This window comes from Ictidomys tridecemlineatus, chromosome 16 (assembly GCF_052094955.1).
Source record: "Ictidomys tridecemlineatus isolate mIctTri1 chromosome 16, mIctTri1.hap1, whole genome shotgun sequence".
Taxonomy (NCBI): Eukaryota; Metazoa; Chordata; class Mammalia; order Rodentia; family Sciuridae; genus Ictidomys; species Ictidomys tridecemlineatus.
The window spans coordinates 37,756,138-37,776,865 of record NC_135492.1 but is presented as its reverse complement, the minus strand read 5'-3'; the positions used below and the strand labels follow the sequence as shown (position 1 = coordinate 37,776,865).

Genomic DNA, 20,728 nt, shown 5'->3' with positions numbered 1-20,728 from the left:
CACCAGGAGAACGGGAGAAGGAGCTGGCCCTGGGCCTCAGGAACAGGACGTGGGCCCACCCGGGGGCACCTCCCACGTGGCTCAGTGACACTGAGTGACTGTCTTGGGGCTCTGTCCCAGGAGCCAGACCTCATGGACACAGCGAGGCTGCAGCCTGTCCCCCACCGCAACCCCCAGGTTCCCCAGGCGGCAGCAGCCGGTCCTCACCTTCGCAGGACACGCCGTCGGCCATGATGGCGTAGCCAGGGAAGCAGGAGCACATGGCCGTGCCCCCGACCACGCGGCACACCTGCCGGCACGGCCCATTGTCTGCAGGGGGGACAGGGACGTCAGGTGCCACCCGCCATCCCCCACCCGCCATGCGGGCTCCCCCCAACTCAGATCTGAGTCCAACAGCAACAGGCCCAGAGAGGGCAGGGGACGGTGGACAGACAGACGGGCGGGAAAGTGGGTGGTGAGATTCGTGAATGGGTGGGTGGGCAGCTGGGTGGGTGGACTTACAAACGGGAGATCGCGAACACACTCCCGGCACCAGGAATGACCGGGTGACAGCCGGCCTGAGTCTCCCTCCCCGAGTCGCCGGTGAGAGGACAGGGCCAGGTGCGAGGCGGGGGCCACATGTCCAGCACTGGACCCTCAGCACCTACCTTGGTGGCCCAGGGACCCCTCCCCTGCTCACCTTTGCAGGTGTTGGGCTGCGGCCGGGGCAGTGGGATAGTGTTGGGGGGCTCCTGGGCTGGCTCCGGGTTCAGCTGGGTCTCCTGGGCGGCCCCCTGCTGCGGGGACTCTCCGTCTGTAAGGACAGCAGCGGGCTCCGTCTTCCCCGGGCCTCGGCACTCACGGGCACCAGCCGTCCATGGCCAGGGCCACCACAGAGACCGACTCAGGCAGGGAGAGGGACGGGGGGCCATTATCTGGAGTGAAAATCCACGGACCACCAGGCACGGCGGCCCACGCCTGTCATCCCAGCAGCTGGGGAGGCTGAGGCAGGAGGATGGCCAGTTGGAGGCCAGCCTCAGCAGCAGCAAGGGGCTAATAAGCAACTCAGTGAGACCAACACAAAGCAGGTCGAGGGCCCAGAGCTGAGTCCCTGGTGCCTTCTCCAACAGGAAAGAAGGAATCGCCCCTGGACCCCTGCCCAGGAAGGGGCCTCTGTACCAGGGCCACCCGAGGTCCCCCCAGAGTGGGCGGGCGGCTGACCCCTGCAGAAGGAAACCCCGTCTGCCGGCCTCCTGAGTCCCCAAGGCGGGCGTCCCCAGTCCCACGCGTGCACGACCACAGGCCCCTCCCCAGGAAGCCCCGCTGCCCCGCGGGACGGCTCTGCCCGGGCCTGGCCTACCTGGGCGGCAGGTGCGGCCGTCGTCCTGCAGCGTGAAGCCGGGGAAGCAGGCGCAGCGGTAGGAGCCCACCGTGTTGACGCACAGGTGCTGGCACAGCTCCCCAGGCAGCAGCAGGCACTCGTCCTGGTCATCACCGGGCAGGCTGTTGGCCATCTCCGCCTCTGGGCCCAGGGACAGGGCCTCCTGGCTCGCCAGATCTTCTTCTGAAACTAGGGTGCAGGTCAGCGGTCAGGACAGAGCCAGCTCGGGCAGCTCCAGAGATGGTGAGGACGGAGGGAGGGTGGACGGCCGGTGGCTATGGACGCCAGAGAGGAGGGGGAGTGGGGGGCTGGACTCAGGGGGAACGGATGGATGGATGGAGAGAGAAATGAAAGGAAGCGGGAACAGTGGCCCACGCCGGTTAACCCAGCAGCTCAGGAGGCTGAGGCAGGAGGATCGCAAGTTGGAGGCCAGCCTCAGCAAAAGTGAAGCCAAGCAGCTCAGCGAGACCCTGTCTCTAAAAAGGGCTGGGGACGGGGCGCAGGGAGGCCTGGGAGTGGGTGAGAGTGGGCAGAGCTGCCCCCTGAGGCTGGGGAGGCCCAGCCCACAGCCCAGGCCTCCGCCCTCCCGCCAGGACCCGGGGCTGGGCCCTGGGAGGACCCCAGACCCCACCTCTGGTGAGCCTGGTCCTCAGCCCAGTGCTCGGCCAGAGCCCTGGGTGGACAGACAGGTGGACAGACAGACAGGTGGACAGACATGCAGGGGGACAGACATGCAGGTGGACAGACGGATGTGTGGATGGACAGCGGACAGATCTGTGGACAGGTGGACGGACAGACTCATGGATGGATACGTGGATGGACGGACACACAGATTTCTGGATGGACGGACGAGCAGACCAGTGGCCACAGGCGCCCAGGCCTGGCGGGCGTCACCCACCTCTGCGTGGCGCAGCCTCGGGCTCTGGGGGCCGGCGCACCTCGGGCACGAGCGGGTCCTGTCCCTCGCAGCAGGACAGCATGGCGTGGCTGCAGGGGTAGCCCAGGCCCGGGATGGCCTCGCAGGGCTGGCCCTCGGCCCGCACGCGGAGCCCCAGGCCGCAGCAGTCGCAGCATTGCTGGAGGGCGGGGGACGGCCGTCAGCGCCCGCTGGCCCCCGCGACTGTCACCTCCCCTGGCCTCAGAGCCCGCGGCACAGGCAGGACCCCCAGGGAGGAGCAGGGGGCTTGGAGGAGCTGGCCAACGGGGTCCAGGGTCGAACTTGTCTTCCACCCGCCCACGCCCTCTCCCTCTCCCGGGGCAGGGGCGCCCGTCCCCGGGTCCTGTGGCGCAGGACAGGGTCAGGCTAGTTTTTTGAAATAAGCAGTCCTAGTCGGGCCAGATGCTGGTCTCCCAGGCCCCTGCAGTTCCCCAAGTGTCACCAGGCAGGGCCTTCAGGAGATCTTTTGGGGACTGACTCAGAAGTATCTATTCTTGCTCTCCTTTGAGCACACTTGTGATGGCTGGGGCTTTTGCAGCCATCCTGAACCATGAAGATTGAAGCTCTAAGCTAAGAACAGAAGCCTGGTCCCTAAAGCTGTCGCGTAGCTCTGTGTCATCTCAGGCCGTGGATCCCAGAAAGAAACTTGGTGTCATGGTTTTTAAATCTGTGATGGCGGAGCGGTTGTCACAACAGCCCCAGATGTTCCTGCATTTTCCGACTTTGCAACGTGCTGTTCCAGCTTCTCTTAGTAAGCACGCCAGCGGGGCGCAGTGGCCCACACCCGTGATCCCAGTGGCTCGGGAGGCTGAGGCAGGAGGATTGCAAGTTGGAGGCCAGCCTCAACAACTTAGCAAGACCCTGACTCGAACCTTAGGAATTGTTAAGAAGGACTGGGGTGTGACTCAGCGGACAGCACCCCTGGGCCAGCCCCAGAGCAGGACGGAAGGCAGGCGTTCCCAAGCACCTAGTTGTGCCCATGGACTTGCTTTGGCCAAAAGGTGGGGACAGGGACAGTGTCCCAGTCTCAGCCGAGGCCACAGAAGGCTGTGCATGGGAGGAGGAGAGGCCGCAGAGGGCAGCCTCAGATCCAGGCGGGCCCAGGTCGCCTGTGGGCAGCCACCCGAGGCCACCCAGCCAGGACCCGCTGACGGGGCACAGCCAGAGACGGATCCTGCCTGAGCCAAGCCTGGGGCGGCCTGCCGCCCATCAGTGCTGACCGGTGCTGCAGACGCGTGACGTCCACGGACTGGAGACCCGCGTGTCCCGACCCCTGCAAAGTCCCCAGTGGTGATGGCCATCGAGAGGCACGCAGCCCAGAGGCGAGGGGCAGACGGACTCCAGACCTGCCTCGCCGCAGGGTAGGCTCCGATGGAGTGACCCAGAGTGACAAGACCCAGTGGGAATCCTCTGCCCAGTGCCACCTGGAGCCTGAGAGACGGGGGTCTTCTGACTCGGGACCGACACCCTGGTCCTCTGCCCTCACCTCAGGGTCGGTACCAAGCCCATCCTCCTCCTGGCTCGTGTTCAGTGGGCGGCTGACCTCTCCTTCCAGCCTCCCCTGCAGCTAGGCATGGCCCCCAGTCCATCTAAGTAGCAGTACAGAGAACAGAGGGGATCTTCGAGGGCCCAAGGACACAAATGGCACTGTGTCTCACAAGAGCCAAGAGCAAAAGGCACCACATGGTCACTGAAGGGTGGATGGACCAAGAAAATGTAATCCCGGCAGAGAGTGGAGTACTATACAGCCTTTAAAAAGGAAGGGAATTCTGACCTACGCTCTCTCGCGGATAAATGCTGAGGTTGGTGAGCCCAGCTCAGGAGGACGGCACCATGAGGCCCGGACACTGGTACAAGGTCCCAGAAAAAGCCAATTCACAGAGAGGAGGATGGGGGCCAGGGACTGGGATGGGCATGGGCTGGTGCTGAGTGGACACAGTCTCAATGTGGGAAGATGGCCACAGGGTCTTTGCACCTGCTGCTCCCTGCCCCCAAAAAGACCCCCACGTCACCTACCACCCCCAGGCTCACTGCCACATGTCCAGCCCCGAGGCAGCCTGTGCTGAAGAACCGCCCTGTGGACCGACGGCCTAGGTCGCTGGTGGGACTTTCTGGGCGGGGGACAGGTGGCGGGTCCCCCGACTCCAAATGAGCCCCCACCAAGGAGCCCTGCAGAGGGGAGCTGCCCGGCCCTGGAGGACCGTCGGACCCACGCCAGTCCACCCGTGCTGGCCGTCACTGCCCCCGCCCCCGGGCTTGCCTTGTACAGGGAGATGCCACAGGTGTCATTGTCCTCGGCCCCACAGGGCCCGCCCTCCTTGGCCACCAGGACGCCGGCCAGGCAGCTCTTCTCCTTCAGGTAGGACGTGCAGCAGTACTTCTGGGCCGTCCTGCAAGAGAGGTGGCCTCAGCCGCGGCTGGCTCCCGTTCTCCCAGGGACCCTCTGCCGGGGGTCCCCAATTCACAGAAGGAAAGTAGCAGCCGGGCACGGAGGGGTGCACCCTTCATCCCAGGGCTCAGGAGGCTGAGGCAGGAGGATGGTGAGTTGGAGGTCAGCCTCAGCCACTCAGTGAGGCCCTGTCTCTAAGTAAGTACCAAAGACACAGAGGGGAGGTGGAGGGTCTCAGAGGAGGGACCTGCCCACGGCTCCGTGGCCCCGCGTCTCCTTGGCTTGAACCCAAAGCCTGGGTCTGTGTCCAGCTGGACTCGTGGCTGCAGGATCCTGACCACGGAGGACCAGGCTGGACGCAGGACACAGGGCCTGCTCTTGGCCGGGCTGGCAGCGAGCTGTGGGGCTCAGCGGGACAGAGCGACCTCTCTGAGCCCTGCCTTCTGTCTGGGAAAAGGAGTCGCTGGAAGAGACGCGGCTTCTCTGCGACCAAGAGCCGGTTGACCTCGCTCCAGGGAGGCTGAGGACGGAGAATCCTGGGGCTGGTTCCACGTCGGGCTGGAGGGTCCCCCAGGGAGCGGTGTTCCCAGGTGGCCGTCAGCAGCAGGTGGCTGGGTCATGGGCACTGACTCAGTGGGCTCAGCCAGCGAAGGTGCCTTTTTTTTGGCCACCAGGATGGAACCCAAGACCCTCGACCCCCGGCCCCAGCCCTCTGTGCACCATTTTAGAGACAGGGTCTCGCTGAGTGGCTGAGGCTGGCCTCCAACTCGTGATCCTCCTGCCTCAGCCTCCCGAGCCGCTGGGATGGCAGGCGTGGGTCCCTGCACACGCATGGTGATTTCTTGTCAGCTGTAGGGATCTTAGAGGTGGCTTCACCTGTCCTTCCGTCCGTGGCGCTGGGCTATGCAGGTCTTGGTTCTGTAGGCGGCGAAGGTGGCAGTAGCCGGTCCACCCAGTTGTCTCACCCGAGGCCTTCACGCACACACCTTGTGTCCATCTCGTCCTGTGCTGGGGACGGAGCCTGGGCCTCACAGGTGCCGGGCACGTGCTCACGCTGAGCCCCTGCATTGCTGCCCCTCAGGTTGAGAGCCGGGGTCTTTGTGGCCTGCTGGTTCCTTTGGGGACAGCTCTAGGGAGCAGGGGACGGGGCGGCTCACCTGCAGACGTCGCCCTCCGTGCCCTCGGGGATCCCCGCGCACTCGTCCCTGAGGACGGCCCACTGCTGCCCGGCCGCACAGCACGTCTCCACCAGCTCCCGGGTGGACCCTGGGGACGACCAGGACACAGTCACCACGCACAGACCTGTCCCCAGGTGGGGGACACGGTGGCCACTCGCAGCTCGGTGTCACCGTCGTCTCTGCAGATCGGCCTGGGTTGGCTGCCCCCACGGGGTCGCCCGGGCTCAGAGGAGTCGCAGTGACGCTTCCCGGGCCCAGCCCCACGAGTCGTCCCTAGAGCTGTCCCCAAAGGAACCAGCAGGCCACAAAGACCCCGGCTCTCAACCTGAGGGGCAGCAATGCAGGGGCTCAGCGTGAGCACGTGCCCGGCACCTGTGAGGCCCAGGCTCCGTCCCCAGCACAGGACGAGATGGACACAAGGTGTGTGCGTGAAGGCCTCGGGTGAGACAACTGGGTGGACCGGCTACTGCCACCTTCGCCGCCTACAGAACCAAGACCTGCATAGCCCAGCGCCACGGACGGAAGGACAGGTGAAGCCACCTCTAAGATCCCTACAGCTGACAAGAAATCACCATGCGTGTGCAGGGACCCACGCCTGTCCTCCCAGGAGCTCGGGAGGCCGAGGTAGGAGGATCCCAAGTTGGAGGCCAGCCTCAGCAACTCAACAAGCAAGACCTAGTCTCTAAGTAAAATCTAAAAAGGGCTGGGGACGGGGCTCAGGGGTTCAGCACCCCTGGGCTCCATCCCTGATACTAAAAGGAAAAGAATGTCACGCGTAGGCTTCGACTATTGAGGTGCCTGTGACCACTGAGGGACCGACGCTGCGAGACAGACGGAAGCAGGTGGGGCCTCGCCCAGGGAAGCGCAGGTTCCCTTCCCCAGAACAGCCTCCATCCAGTCCCCACGCACACAGCTCCAGGGGCCAGGCCGTGGGGGGTGAGGAATGGGAGACCGTCCCCGGCCCCCACACTACTGCCCCCTCACTCCCAGCCGCCAGTTGGGGTCACCTTGGTGGGAAGGATGGACTCAGAGCTGCCCTGGGCTCCGCTTCCCTCCCACCCAGAGCTGCGCTGCTTGGTCAGTTTTCAGTCACTGTGACAGACGACCCGAGACAAGCGGCTTACGGAGCAAAAAGGTTTTCTCTGGCTCAGAGTTGGCGAGTCTGTGGTCCACGACCAGCTGGCCCTGTGACTGTGACCTGTGGTGGCACGTCACAGTAGGAGCTCGTGAAAAGTGCTCACCTTGTGGGGGTGGGAGGAAAGAGAGGACAAGCCCCCAGGGACCTGAAGGCCACCACGGGGCTCCCCCACCTCCCCCGGGCTGGGCTGTCACTCAGTCTTCTTGGGGGACATTTGCAACCCAGAGGAGAGCAACTGCCCACAGGCCTCTCCAGGCCACAGCCCCCACCCGTAGCCAGGGACACATCCAGGTGGGAGCTAGCTCCCTGGGCTCTGGCCCTGGTCCCCATGGCCACCGACCAGAGCTGCTCCTCCTCATTCCAGATTGTTCCTTGGCCCGGCTCAGCCCTGTCTGCACACAGGAGGCCACACCCGGGTCCCTGCAGGCTCGGAGCCCTGGACCCCGCTCTCTTGCCCCCTACTGTGCCCCCAGCCCCACGCTGACCCCGACACACAGTCCCTTCCTGAGGCTCCTTCCCAGCCCGACTCAGCTGGGAGGGGACACTGGCAGGGAGCTGGCTAGAGTCAGGCCCGCTGAGCCCCGGCCACCACCCTACCTGGCCCCCGGCCTCCGCTCCTAACCAGGGGCGGGAAAGAACAGGGAGGGCAGCCCTGGAGCGGAGGTCGCAGCAGCGAGCCCGTGCCGGCTGTGTGTTTAAAAAGTCGATCTGAATTATCTGCCCATGTTTATAAAGTTGGAAGCTTTTATATGACACTCCCGATTCCAGCCTCCCTCAGCAAATCCAAAGTTCTGCTAAGTTTCTTGTCACCGGGGATTGAACCCAGGGGCACTTGACCCCTGAGCCCCGTCCTCAGCCCGATGCTGGATTTTATTTAGAGACAGGGTCTCGCTGAGTGGCTCAGGGCCCCAATTTGTTGAGGCTGGCCTCCTAACTTGTGATCCTCCTGCCTCAGCCTCCAGAGCCCCTGGGGTGACAGGCGTGGGCCACCGTCCCTGCAGACAATCCACATTAGGGGCTGTGCTGGGCCCCCACGCTCTAGGGCCAACCCCTGAGCTGGGCGTCTCGCTGGCCTGGGGTTTAAGGTGGTGGTCTCTGGTCCCCATGGGCCCGGTGGCCCCTGCTCATGAACCACTCCCCCCGCTGCCCTCCAGAGGCTGGCTCCTGAGATCCCTGAGGTCACAGGAAGGGTTTTCGGGCCCCTGCCAAGTCCTGGGCACCTCACAGAGCCTGGCCCAGTGTCCCGGCCAGGGCGTGTGGCCAGGCAGGAGAGCGGGGGCCAGGAGCAGGACGAGACCGCCACCCGCACCTTAGTGGCCCCTGGAGCAGGAGCACCACAGCCAGACCCTGGCCCTGTGTCTCCCCTCTGCCACAGGCGCCCACGGAACCGTAGCCTCCCGACTCCACACCAGGATGGAGGCCCGGGGCCCGCCAGCCCTGACCCCAGCCAAGAGCCAGCGATCTGCAGGCGTCCTGGGACTGCGGTCTGAACAACGAGGATGGTGCAGGCCAGCGGTCCCCCTCCACCCACGGCCAGGGGGAAGGGCTCTGGGGGCAGGGCGGAGACAGAGCATGAGGACACTGGCTGCACATCTGGCCCAGCTGGAGTGACAAACAGGGGCGGGGACGGAAAGTAGGCAGCGAACACCCCACACACACCCGGCCCCAGCAGGCCTGTCCTTGGCCCTCTCACCAGAGGGGACGGTCCCCGGCCAGCCGAAGACACGCGTACTCATTCACTGGAACGAAAACACGCATCCACCGCCCCTCCCACCCTGGACCCCGGGAGCAGGGGACAGAGGGGACGACGGCCCTGGGCGGCTGCTCTGTGCTGCAGAACAGCTCAGCTCCTCTTTTGGGGACTGAGCCCACATCTGACAGATGCAGAAAATGAGGCTCACCAGTACCCGGCTCTAGGAGGGAGCCCTCTGTGAGCACCCCCTTTTGTGTTTTTGGTCCCAGAGATGGAACCCAGGGGTGCTGCCCATGGAGCCACAGCCCAGCCCTTTCTCTATTTTATTTAGAGACAGGGCCTCGCTAAGTGGCTGAAGCTGGCCTCCAACTTGTGATCCTCCTGCCTCAGCCTCCCAAACTGGCCTGGGCTGTGAGCCCCTTTTGTGGATGAGGAAACTGAGGCCTGAGACAACTAAACAACTGACCCAAAGGCCACACAGCTCCTGAGGGACCCAGACAGCCTCCAGCAGGGGCAGGGGCAGGAAACCCGGCTCCCACCACCCACAGACCTGGCTTTGGGCTGAGTCCACACACTGGCCCGGGCCTCGGGCCAGGCATGCTTCCGCCTGGGTGGGAAGGATGGCGTAAGCCTTTTGTTGTGAGATGACGTCAGCCTGGGGCAGGAGGCCCTCTCCCCCTCCCTCCTCATCCCACGGCACGTCCAGGACTCGGACGCAGTTGTCGCTGCAAAGAGCCCCTGAACCTGCGCTCAAGCCTGGGGGACATCGGCCACCCCTGGCCTAGCCAGCCTGTGGGTTTGCAAAACCACGGATTCAGGGAACAGCCCTAAAGACCAAAGAAGCCCACCCAGACCCGGCCTAGACCTTCAGACCTCTCTCTGTGAAATGACTCGTGGCCTCTGGGACACCGATCTGTCAGCAGCTCCACTGTCGCAGAATCTGTCCCCAAGCCAGCCCCTGGCATGGCCCACGGCACAGCCACACCGGCCGGAGAGCAGAGTTTACCCGGAATCCCTGCATGCCCAGCCCAAAGAGGCCCATGGGTGGGCGTGGCCTCGCTGTGGTAGGGGCGTGGCCTCGCGTGTGGTAGGGGCGGGGCCTCCTCTGGCCACGCCCACCACCCACCTGAGGCTGAGCCGGCAGCGAGGCCCTCAGAGGGCTCACAAACGGGGGTGGCAGGGCTCTGGGAGAGGTGGCGCCCAAGGCCCCGGGTGACAGGGCACTGAGGAACGGGCCCTGGCACACGCCCTGGACTCTGCTCGCCTACCTTCCTTCCTCTGTCCACATCTGAAGACCCAGAATCTTCCTGCAGGTTCCAGCGTCTGCAAGCCTTGCGTCCCTCCACCTGCGACCCAGCAGCAGGTGCACGGAAGCCCGGAGCCCGCGCCCGCGGACCGTCAATCATCCCTAAATGATGGCTCCTAACGGATGCGGGGAGGCGGTGCCCTGTGTGGCTGCAGCACAGGGAGAGGAGGAGCCCGCTCAGCATGGCGCCCTCTGCCCCCCGCAGCCCTGCACTGTTGCGAGGGGCAGTGGCAGCTGAGCCACCCAGGAGTCCTCCAAGGGCTGCAGGGCTTCACGGGGTCCCGGCCCCCACCAGCTGACCCCTCCCCGTTGGATTCAGGAACCTGAAGCTCCTGCAACATGTGGTTAGGTCACCAACCACGTGTCAGGGTCCCCAAATCCTGGAACCCTGGACCACCTTCGTGGACGCTCAGGTCACCACGACCAAGACTCAAAACACCGATCGGATCATGCCACCCCCTGCCTTAGACCTGCCCTTACGACAAAGGCCCAGATCTTCATCCTGAGGATGTGCGTGTCACCCTGGAACTAGCTCCTGTTCCTCACATCAGTCACAGGGCCTCCTTTCCACCCAATCGATTCCCTCTGGCCACGGGGCCTTTGCACATGCTATTGCTCTGGCTCCTCGCTGCTGCCCCATGACCATCACACCGCAGCTCTTCCCTGATATCACTTGGCCTTCCCGGATGCCTAGGAAGAATGGCTGCCCAGGAAGAACGGCTGCCCCAGGCAGGCTCCCAGAGCGCCCACCGCCCGGCCCAGCCCACTCCCAGCTCCGACTCCAGCCTGCGGGACTCAGGATCCCTCCCACCAAGCCTCTCTGTGCTGGGGTCTGTGACACTGTACAGTCCCCAGCTGCCCGAGCCCAGGCATGCCACAGACACTCGGAAACCACTGTGAGGGCAGGAGGAAATGAACACTCAGGAAAAACCGAGCTGTCCGCCTGGGTCCCTGCAGCTGGCTTTCCTCGTCCACAAACAGGCTGGGGCCCTTGGGCACAAGGAGAGGGCTCGGCCATCAGAGCGTGCCCAGCGCCTGCCCCCAGCCCAGAGGAAGGGGCCCCTTTCCTGCCCCGCTGTCCTGGGGCTCCCGGAGGCTGTGCAGGGGCCTGCTCCAGGCTGGGGCTGCTCCCGGAACCTCCGACCTGCAGAGGGCCACCTGGACCCCAGGATTCTCTCTGTCCTGGTTCTACAGAGTACTGCCCCCAGAGGGGTCCCTGACCCCCTCCATGGTGCCAGCCTGGCAGGAAAAGCCACCCTCCCAAAGCGTTCTGAGTGACAGCAGACGTGCCGGGCCGGGGAGCTGGGCATGTGGATTCCATTAGGCCACATCTGGACCCGCTCAGAGGCAGGCAGCCTGGGCCCTGGCACGGCTCCGACTCACAGGGAGGACCCCCGCCCCAGTCGGGGGCCGGGCGGTGGCTGGAAACCCTTCTCCAGGCCCCCCGGCTGCCATGGCAACGTAGCTGGGGGGTCACTTCCAGCCCATCCCCCACCTCCGGCGGCCAGGGCGGAGCAGGCTGAGCCACCTCCAGCCCACACCCCCAGCCTCGGTGACCAGGACCCCAGCCCCGGCCTCCCCGAACAGCAGCAGCCACAAGGCTCCGCGGGCCAGATCCCCCACCCCTGGGCAGGCCACCAGGCCCACCCAGGACTTCCTGCAGCTCGCAGAGAAACAGAGGCACAAAGCCCAGGTCACTGGCCCACATCTGGGTGTGTCCTGGAAGCAGCACACAGGAAGTGGGGCACAGGTGGCCCCGGGTGGGGAGGAGGACAGGGTGGCTGATGGCCAGGCCTGAGTTTCCGGGTCCCGGTGACACCCATCCTCTCCCAGACTCCCCTTCCCTTCCCTGCGCTCCAAGTCGCTACCTGTCCCACACCCACTCCTTCGAGCCTCAGGACCTTTGCATGTGCTTCCAGGGGATCTATCTCCCAGAGAGCCTCATCAAAACGCACCCGACAATCCCGGGGTAGTGACAAAAAACCACTGGGATTCCTGAGAGCAAAGCGGGGTTCCCTGAGGCCTGGGACCCTGGGAGGCAGGCGGCTGGGGCAAGGCTGTGGCCGCCTGCCCCTCTGGATGTGTACTTCCTCCGACTCCCTGTCACCCCCTGGCTCTGCAGGCTTAGGCTACCCCAGTCCCTGCCCATGGCCACCGCCAGCTCCCGTCATCCCAGCAGCCACACCTCCTGGGTCCCTTCTGACATCAGTGTCCCGCCCCTGTGAGCTACTGGGTCCTGCTCACAGGTGACACCAGGGACGGTTTGTGGAATGAACGCTCCCAGAGGTCCCTCCCTGGGTCTTCCGCAGAGGCCCCCAGGGAGGCTGCGCTGTGGAGCAGGCGGGTCTCTGGCCTCCTGGGTGCAGGGACTGATGCCCTAGTCCCCTCCCTGCGCAGGGAGCCAGAACAGTGACGCAGGTCCTACAGCCCTGTATCTTGAAGAGAGAACAAGGTCTTACCTTCAGGGATGCCCCTGGGGACGGAGTGCACAGAGTTGGGGTCCACGTCCTCCTCCTGGACTCGGGGTGGCTGCGGTGGGAACTGGGGCCCAGCCTGGGTGGGGAGCGCTTGGGGCTGCTCTGGGGCCGCAGTGACCGGAAGTGGGGGTGCGCTGGGCTCCTCGGGATCCCCAGGGGCGGGGGGCGGGGTGGGCTCTGGGCTGTGGCCTTCGGTGTCCGACCCCGGGGGCGCGCTAGTCTGGGGCGCAGAGCCGCGCGGGGTGGCCTGGGCCTCGGGGATCAGGTTCTCCTCCAGCCCCAACTGGGCTGCGGCTGCCACCTCTGGGGCGCGGAGACCGGGGCCGGCCGGGGCGGCGGTGGGCAGCGCCTCCAGCTCCCCGATGGCCTCCTGGGCCTCCTCTCCGTCTTCCACGTCGTCATCGTCGGTCACTCTCCGGGATTTGGCCTGCGCGGGCGCCGGGGGACCCAAAGCGGCGGCTGCCGTGGGCCTGGGCAGGGCGGCCGGCCAGGGGGTGGCCTGGAGGGTGGCCGGGGCCTGGTTCCCGCCACCCAGGGCCGCTGGGGGGCCTCCTGCCCCGGCCTCCGCCTCGCTGGCCTCCGCCTCGGCCACCTCCTGGTCGTAGCTGTAGGGATCGTCGTAGTGCCGCTCGGTGTCGCCGTCCTCGGGCTCCGACGCGTTGCCCTCGCAGCCTGGCAGGCGGTAGCAGATGAGCGCGCCCCCGGCGTCGGGGCAGTGGCAGGCGCGACAGGGCGCCAGGTGCACCGTGTGGCCGGCCGGGTGCTTAAGGCCACGGTGCACGCAGCCCAGGCGGCCACACTGCGGGCAGCTGTCGGCGGCCACCACGGCCTCGATGCAGTTGGGGGGCAGCTCAGGGCACAGCATGAAGCGGCAGCTGATCTTGCCGCCGCCGGGCGGGCACGAGCACTCGGTGCTGCCGAAGTCCACGAGGTAGGAGCGGCCAGCGGGCACGCGGCCATCGGGGAAGCCACCGCGCACGCAATCGTAGTACTGGTAGCCCTCGCAGGGACAGCCGCGCTGCACGCACGTCGCGCAGCACTCGCCCGGCGCCAGCGCCTCCTCGATGCAGTTCTCCAGCGGCGGGCACTTCGCGCCCGTGCAGTCCGGCCAGGGCGCGGCCGCCCCCGGGCTGAGGGCCAGGGCCAGGGTCAAGGTCCAGGTCAGGGCCGGGGCCGGCCAGCTTCCTGCGGGCTCCCGGGGCAGCGCCATAACCTGCAGGAGGGAGGAGGCCGTGAGCGCCGATGGGACGCACGTGCAGACGTCCCCGTCACCGCGTTACCCCGGGGTCACCTGCCCGCTTAGGGTCACAGGACCCCGTTGGTTAGAACCCGGATGCAAGCCCAGTCTCTCTTTCTCTCATACACACTCTGTCACGCTCAGCCAACAAAGTACAGGGCCAGCGACAGACACCGTGAGTATCTACTGTCTATACGCTCGCACGGGGCCACGCCTGCGCACGTGCGGCGCACGGGGCCACGCCTGCGCACGTGCGGCGCACGGGGCCACGCCTGCGCACGTGCGGCGCACGGGGCCACGCCTGCGCACGTGCGGCGCACGGGGCCACGCCTGCGCACGTGCGGCGCACGGGGCCACGCCTGCGCACGTGCGGCGCACGGGGCCACGCCTGCGCACGTGCGGCGCACGGGGCCACGCCTGCGCACGTGCGGCGCACGGGGCCACGCCTGCGCACGTGCGGCGCACGGGGGCCACAGAGGGCCACCCAACCAACCTTTTTTTTTTTTTTTTGGTACCAGGGATTAAACCCACGGATGCCCAACCCCTGAGCCAGTCCCAGGACATTTTTATTTAGAGACAGGGTCTCACTGAGCTGCTGAGGCTGGCCTCTAGCTCACCATCCTCCTACCTGTGCCTCACGAGCTGCTGGGATGACAGGCGTTTTCCGCTGCACCCAGCCCCAAAATGATTTTTCTCCCCCCAAAATGTGGCTTGACCCAGTTCCTTGGCGGGTAGCCAGACAGCATGGCCAAGAGTAGATACTGGGCAGGAAGAAGCCCCCTCCCCGGGGTTTGGCACACCCATTGACGCAGCATCTGAAGCTCCAGTATCAGGCCCAGGCCAGGGAAACCTTGGGAAGGTGACCTCAGCCCCAAAGATGCCACCAGCCAACGCATCCTGGGCACCTCCCTGCTCCTAGCGGCCCAGCAGCGTTGACACAGGTGCTGCTGGTTCCTCGCGGAACAGCCCTCTGCCGCAGACCCCGCCCCGGCCGCAAGCCCCGCCCTCTGCCACAGGCTCCGCCCTCTGCCAGACTCCGCCCTCTGCAGCAGACCCCGCCCTCTGCAGCAGACCCCGCCTCTGCCAGGCAGCAGGCCTCCTGCCGTCCGGGTGCCAGCGGTTCCCCAGTGGCTGCCTCACACCCACAGCCCCAGCGCTCAGTCCCGGGAGTGGTGACCTCGAAGGCACCCCCAGCCCCATGTCCTCCCGTCTCCCGGGATCCAGTGACCAGGGGTCAGAGTGGGACAGTGGCCCTCAGGCCTTGGCTACTCTCTGAGACCCTCCCCGATGGCCAAGGTCCCCAGCGGCCGGGCCGGCCCAGCCCTCAGGCCCAGGGGCCACGGTGCCCTCATGGCGACTGTCCTGGGCACCCCCTCCTCCCTGACAGGCAGGTCCCCAGGAGGGTCACAGACCAGTGTAGCTTCCCAACCGAGGGCCACGTGGTGAAGGGGACAAAGAGAGGCAGAGACGCAGCCCCTGCCATCCCTGCAAATGACAAACGCCCAGAGCCGGAGACAGAAGACAGTTTATGTTCAGGGACAGACGAAGGGACTCACTGGACAGGACTGGACACTCGCCCATAGGAAAAGGACTGGAGTGGTTGCGACACGCCCTAAACAAGAGCCTTGTCGTGACCTTGAACTCCCTGTGCTAGGACAGCAGGTGACAGCAGCTCCAGGCCACCGCGTGTCATCCTTGAAGGACTGTGATTAACCGAGCGCCAACAGAGGAGCCCAGGGAATCCCAAGTGCCAATTGCCCGTGATCCAGCGGGTCCCCTGCTGGCCTCAAGGGACAGTTAGAGGTCCAGCGCTGGGCAGACCAGCTGGGTTGCCGGTCACAACCAGCAACCAACGAGGCTTGGCCCCTCCTCACTATGACGGGGCCAGGGATGGGCAGGTGACAATGTGGCCAGTGAGACTCAGCATGGTGGCCGTCCCCACAGGGTGCCCAGCTTGCACCTGGGGTCTGGGATCCTGGGCAGCCAGGTGAGGGTCTGGCCACCGCAGGAGGGACCACGGGAGCCGCCCTGCTGAGCCTGGTGACCCTGAGAGGACCCGCCTTGGCCCAGAGGCTTGGAGGCCGAGGCAGGAGGATCGGGAGCTGGAGGCCAGCCTTAGCAACGGCGAGGCCCGGTCTCTAAATAAAACACAAACAGGGCTGGGGACAGGGCTCAGGGGTCGAAGGCGCCTGGGGGTCAACCCCCAGTTCCTAAACAAAAGAGAAAGAAGGAGGAGGATGTGGTGGCCAAGCCTGCCCCTGGGGGCGGGGACTGATGACAAAGTTCTATGAAGGTCAGCAATGCTGGCCGCCCGAGGAGCTGAGTTCACTCCGCCACACGGAGCTGAGCCTTCCAATGGCAGACTTTAGGCATATTTTGCCAAAATAAAAAATAATAGCACATGGGGACCACGGAGCCCAAGTGAGTCATAAGCCACAGAGAGGGGACGGACGAGGGAATAAAAGAACTAAAGACCTAACAGGAAGTAAGGGCTGCTCCTGAGACCTTCCTGGAGGAGTGAGCTTCCTGGCAGCCAAGGCCAAAAGGGAAATTAGACAGTGACCCAGGGGCCCCTAGTCTGCTAAAAGGAAGTCGTCAAGTTCACTGGGAAAAATAAACGTGCTCTTGGCACGAGATCCCAGTCGGGGTTGGAGCTGTTGATCAAGCTCATGAGTGATCCTCTGTGCCAGCAGGATGTCAGGCCCTGGCTTCATTCCAGGATTTTTTTTTTTATCCACTCTCTACAGATGAGGAAACTGAGGCCCAGAGAAGGTACGTGATCTGCCCGAGGTCACATAACTAGTAAAAGGTGGCGGAGGCATGGGACTGCCGGCCTGGCAGATGCAGGACAGCCAGAGCCCTGCAGTTCCCAGTTCTTCCTCAAGCACCTGCCAGCCGGGCACCTGCTGAGTGGCTCGAGAGGCTGAGGCAGGAGGATCATGAGTTGGAGGCCAGCCTCAGCAACTCACTGAGGCCCTGAGCAACTCAGCGAGACCCTGGCTCTAAATAAAGAATAAATAGGGCTCGGACGCGGCTCAGGGGTTAGCGCCCTGGGTTTAGGCCCTCGTTCAAAAAAAAAAGTCGCTGGTCTTGCTGCACTAAAAACAGGGGTCACTCAATAAATGTCCAACACGGACAAACTAAACACAGAAGGGCTCACAGGAGGGCCCTTCCAAATGGGGCTGGAGATGACCTCAGGGACAGACTTCAAGGAGCAGTGGCCCTTGGTGAGGGATGATCCCTCTTCAGAGAAGGATCCTGTGGTCCTGGTGGACCCATGATATCTCCAGACACTTCCCCCGCCCTTTTTACGAATGAGTGGGCAGGGGACAGAGGGTCCAGGAGGCCGAGGGGGCTTGATCCTGCTGTATTTTTTTGCAGGGGGTATTCTGGATTTCAGGCAAGTGATCTCACAGCAAAACAAAGAGAGTTTTCTCAATGATATTAAGTGTCGGAGGAAGGCCAAGAAGGTAGGCGGACAGGCGGGCGGAGACCTGGCACTCTGTAGGGCCTGGCCTCACTGTGCTGAAGAGGAAGCCAACACCACGGCCAGTCTCCCCAAGAAAGGGCACAGGTCCCCTCCAGGGCCTGGTGCACCAGCCCGTGATCAGATAACAGCCACAGAGCCCCAGGGATGCGGGGTCAGAGGAGGTGCTGAGACCAACTTGCTTTCCAAGATAAGCAGGGAGCAGATAAGAGGAGAGGCTGCCAAGTACAGAGCCAGCAGGGGACAGCCAGCCCTCTGCTGTCCAGGACACCGCAGCCTGGCCGTGGCCCATGCCTGCCATCCCAGCCGCTCGGGAGGCTGAGGCAGGAGGATCACGAGTTGGAGGCCAGCCTCAGTAACTTGGCGAGGCCCTGTCTCTAATAAGATATGAAAAGGGCTGGGCAGGCTGCGTCCACTCCTGCGTCTAAGCCCACCCTGGGGCTGGGCATGGCCACCTGGCCCATTTCACAGCTGGAACAACTGAGGCCGGAGAGAGGAGCCCTATGACCTGGGCACAGCTCCGTCCCCGCGCCCCCCAGAGCCCTCTTCCCACAGCCAGGCCCCTCCTCACAGACGGGTGGGATGACCGCGCCCCAGGCCCAGACTCCTGGCCGCTGCCCAGGGCGGGGGTGGCAGCCCTTCCAGACCTGGGTGGGGACACTGGCCAGGGACAATGCAGCCCTGGGGGCACAGCGGGCTCCCGCCCTGAGGAAGGAAGCGGCCTCCCTGGGCCGGCCTCCCCTGCTGCCCGTGGGGACAGAGGAGGGCGTTTGTGCCTGTTTAATCAGGACAATGGTGCAGGGGCTGACCCCCGGGGCCTGGGAAGGACACGCCAGAGGAGGTGGAGAGTGGCACGCGCCAGCCATGCCAGCCGGGAGGGCCCCTCGCTGGGGACCTGGCCTCTGTCCCAGCCCGTCCTCCTCAGCCTCTGCGTGACTGTGGGCAGGCGCGTACATCTGAGTCTCAGTATCCCTGCCCTGTCCCTTGCAGGCCTCCCACCTGCTGCTCTGTCCCCCAGGCCTGTCCCCCACCTGACTGCACAGGGACCTCCAACTCCCAAGTCTGACTGTCTCCTGCTCCTGCTCAGAACACCCCAAGGCTGCCAGGCACAGGGCAGCACACCTGTCATCCCAGCCGCTCGGGAGGCTGAAGCAGGAGGATCATGAGTTGGAGGCCAGCCTCAGCCACTTAGCGAGGCCCTAAGCAGCTCTGCGAGACCCTGTCTCTAAATGAAATATTAAAAGTGCTGGGGACAGGGCTCTGTGGTCGAGGACCCCTGGTACCAGGAGACCCGTGGAGAAAGCAGAGCTGCCCTGCCTCCCTAGGAGTCTGGCCCAGAGCGCAGGGCCACCGAGTTTAATCCCTGGTACCCTGCTCCTGCCTTCCACCTGGGAGGACCACAGACCTCTGTCCCCCACAGTCCAGCATGAAGGCCACCCCTTGCGACTCCTCTGCCTGGTAAGACAACGAGGCTTCCCAAGATGTGCATGGGGACAAAGCTTGACCCTGGCCGTGAAGCCCCCAACACCCAACGTCCCCAGCAGTCAGAGCAAGGAGCGGGTCCAGCAGGCCAGCCAGGAGCCAAGGAAGAGTGACAGTGCCACCCAAGGGCACGGCTGCCCCACCCGATGGGCAGCACCCGCCTGTGGGTACTAGCACGACACGAGGATCACGAAACGCGAGAACCTGGGATTCTTTTTCTTCCAGAGAAGACGGAAATCCGGACTTTGATGTGAAATGGGCCAACTTGTTAATGCTGGCAGCTAATTAAATTTTCTAGAATAATAATAACACGCTCCGAGCCAAAGCAAACAGCAGGGCGAGCCGCGGGGCTGGCGGGCTGTGCCTCGGGAGAAGGTTCTCTGACTTCACCCCTGGCGCCCCACCCTGTCCTGCTCCAGATCAGAGTGGGGAGCCGGGTCTGGCCACTCTGCCCGCCCTCCTGGGGACCCGATCTTCACCCCTATTCTCATATGGAGAAGTGAGGCCCAGGGCCTGGGTCCTTCAGTCCCAAACAGGCACCGCTTCTCCTGGGTGCCAAGCCCCAGGGAACAGAGCCCTGCCTGCCACCCAGGTCCTAGGGGTTCCCGGACCAGCACCCTTCCATCTCGGGCGCTCTGCTTGAACAAGCGCCCACACTATAGCACTTCCATGGCCACCACAGAGCTGGAAGGAGAACCCTGGGGACAGAGGCTGAAAGGGCACCCCTAGCGGGGAGCCGGAAGCACAAGAAGGGGAGGGGACAAGAGGCTGGAGAGAGTCAAACCCACCCCTGGAGGCTGAGCCCCTCCAGACCACCCAGGTGCGTGCAGCAAGGGACCCTGGCCCAGAGGAATGCCCCGCCAGCCCCCAGGATTCGGGTTCCCCACCCCACCCAGGGCTGCCCAGAGACCCACAGGTGCCTGGGACCGAACGGTCATCCGTGCCTGGGGCTGTGCCAGGCTCCGGTGCCAGATTCCCAGAGCATGGGATGTCACATCTGAAGGTATGTGAGCCACACGGATCGTGTGTGGGAGACATGTGTAGCCCATGTGACGGGGCCTTGCGTGTGACAGGCGCCCACGTGGGGTCCCCTGCTGCCGCCTGCGGTGAGGGCGCAAGCTTTTAGTAAAGACACCCACCACCAAGAAGGCTGCGCGTCTGGGGACCACTTGCTCGCTTGTGTGCAGGAGCACAGCGTGCAGAGGGGCCCAGGGGAGGGGGTGCAGAGGGGCCCAGGGGAGGGGGTGCAGAGGGACACCAGGAAGCGGGTGCAGAGGGGACCCTGGGAGGGCGTGCAGAGGGGCACCCGGGATGGGGTGCAGAGGGACACCGGGAAGCGGGTGCAGAGGGGACCCGGGAGGGGGTGCAGAGGGGCACCCGGGATGGGGTGCAGAGGGAACCGGGGGAAGGGGTGTAGAGGGCCCGCGGGGAAGGGTGCGGGAGCCTCTGGCCGGGGGCGGCGCTGGCGGGAGGCCGGGACGGGACGCGCCCCTGCGGAGGCTGCGAGACCTTCCGCTGTAGCGGTGTGTGTGGCAGCTAGAGGGGGCTGGGGACAGGGTGGCGGGGGTGGCGCCAGCCCGCGAGGCCCCAGTCTCCCGGGCCAGGTGGGCGACCCGGGGGCGGGGACAGGCCCGAGGCCAGCGCAGCCAGGGGGCGAGGGAGTCTGCGACAGACGTGCCAGGCGTGCCAGGCGGGGAGCTGCCAGCTGACCCGGCGCAGAGCGAGGGCCACGCGGGCCGGCGGCGGGGAGTCGGGGGCAGCCTGCGGGGTCGTCCGCCCGTCGGCCCGCGGGCTTCGTGGCGCCCCCAGCCCCGGGCTGCAGCGCGGCCGCGGGGCCGGGGCAGCGCAGGCGGGGACCGGCGGCCCGGGTCGCACGGGGCCGGCACACTCACCGCGGGGCTGCGCTCCGCCGGGCGTCCGCGTCCGTCCCGTCCGCAGTCGGCGCGTCGAGAGCCGGGCGCCCCCAGGCTGCGCGCGGCGCGGGGCGGGGCGGGGGCGGGGCAAGACGGCCACGCCCCTGGTGGGAGGGTGATCATGCCACGCC

General features: G+C 65.3%; 1 protein-coding gene across 2 annotated transcripts in view; it reads right to left on the bottom strand.

The window, feature by feature from the left end:
• Fbln2 (fibulin 2) overlaps positions 1–20,728 on the bottom strand; it is a 34,901-nt gene extending 14,173 nt beyond the window's left edge. For both annotated transcript variants that reach the window (XM_078033390.1, XM_078033391.1), the window contains exons 1-8: positions 20,577–20,728; positions 12,461–13,691; positions 5,844–5,952; positions 4,558–4,687; positions 2,259–2,436; positions 1,340–1,549; positions 680–793; positions 208–309 (exon numbers count right to left, since the gene is read on the bottom strand). In XM_078033390.1, the coding sequence (XP_077889516.1) occupies positions 208–309; positions 680–793; positions 1,340–1,549; positions 2,259–2,436; positions 4,558–4,687; positions 5,844–5,952; positions 12,461–13,691; positions 20,577–20,720 (2,218 nt within the window). In that variant the 5' untranslated portion in view covers positions 20,721–20,728. The remainder of the gene's footprint in view (positions 1–207; positions 310–679; positions 794–1,339; positions 1,550–2,258; positions 2,437–4,557; positions 4,688–5,843; positions 5,953–12,460; positions 13,692–20,576) is intronic.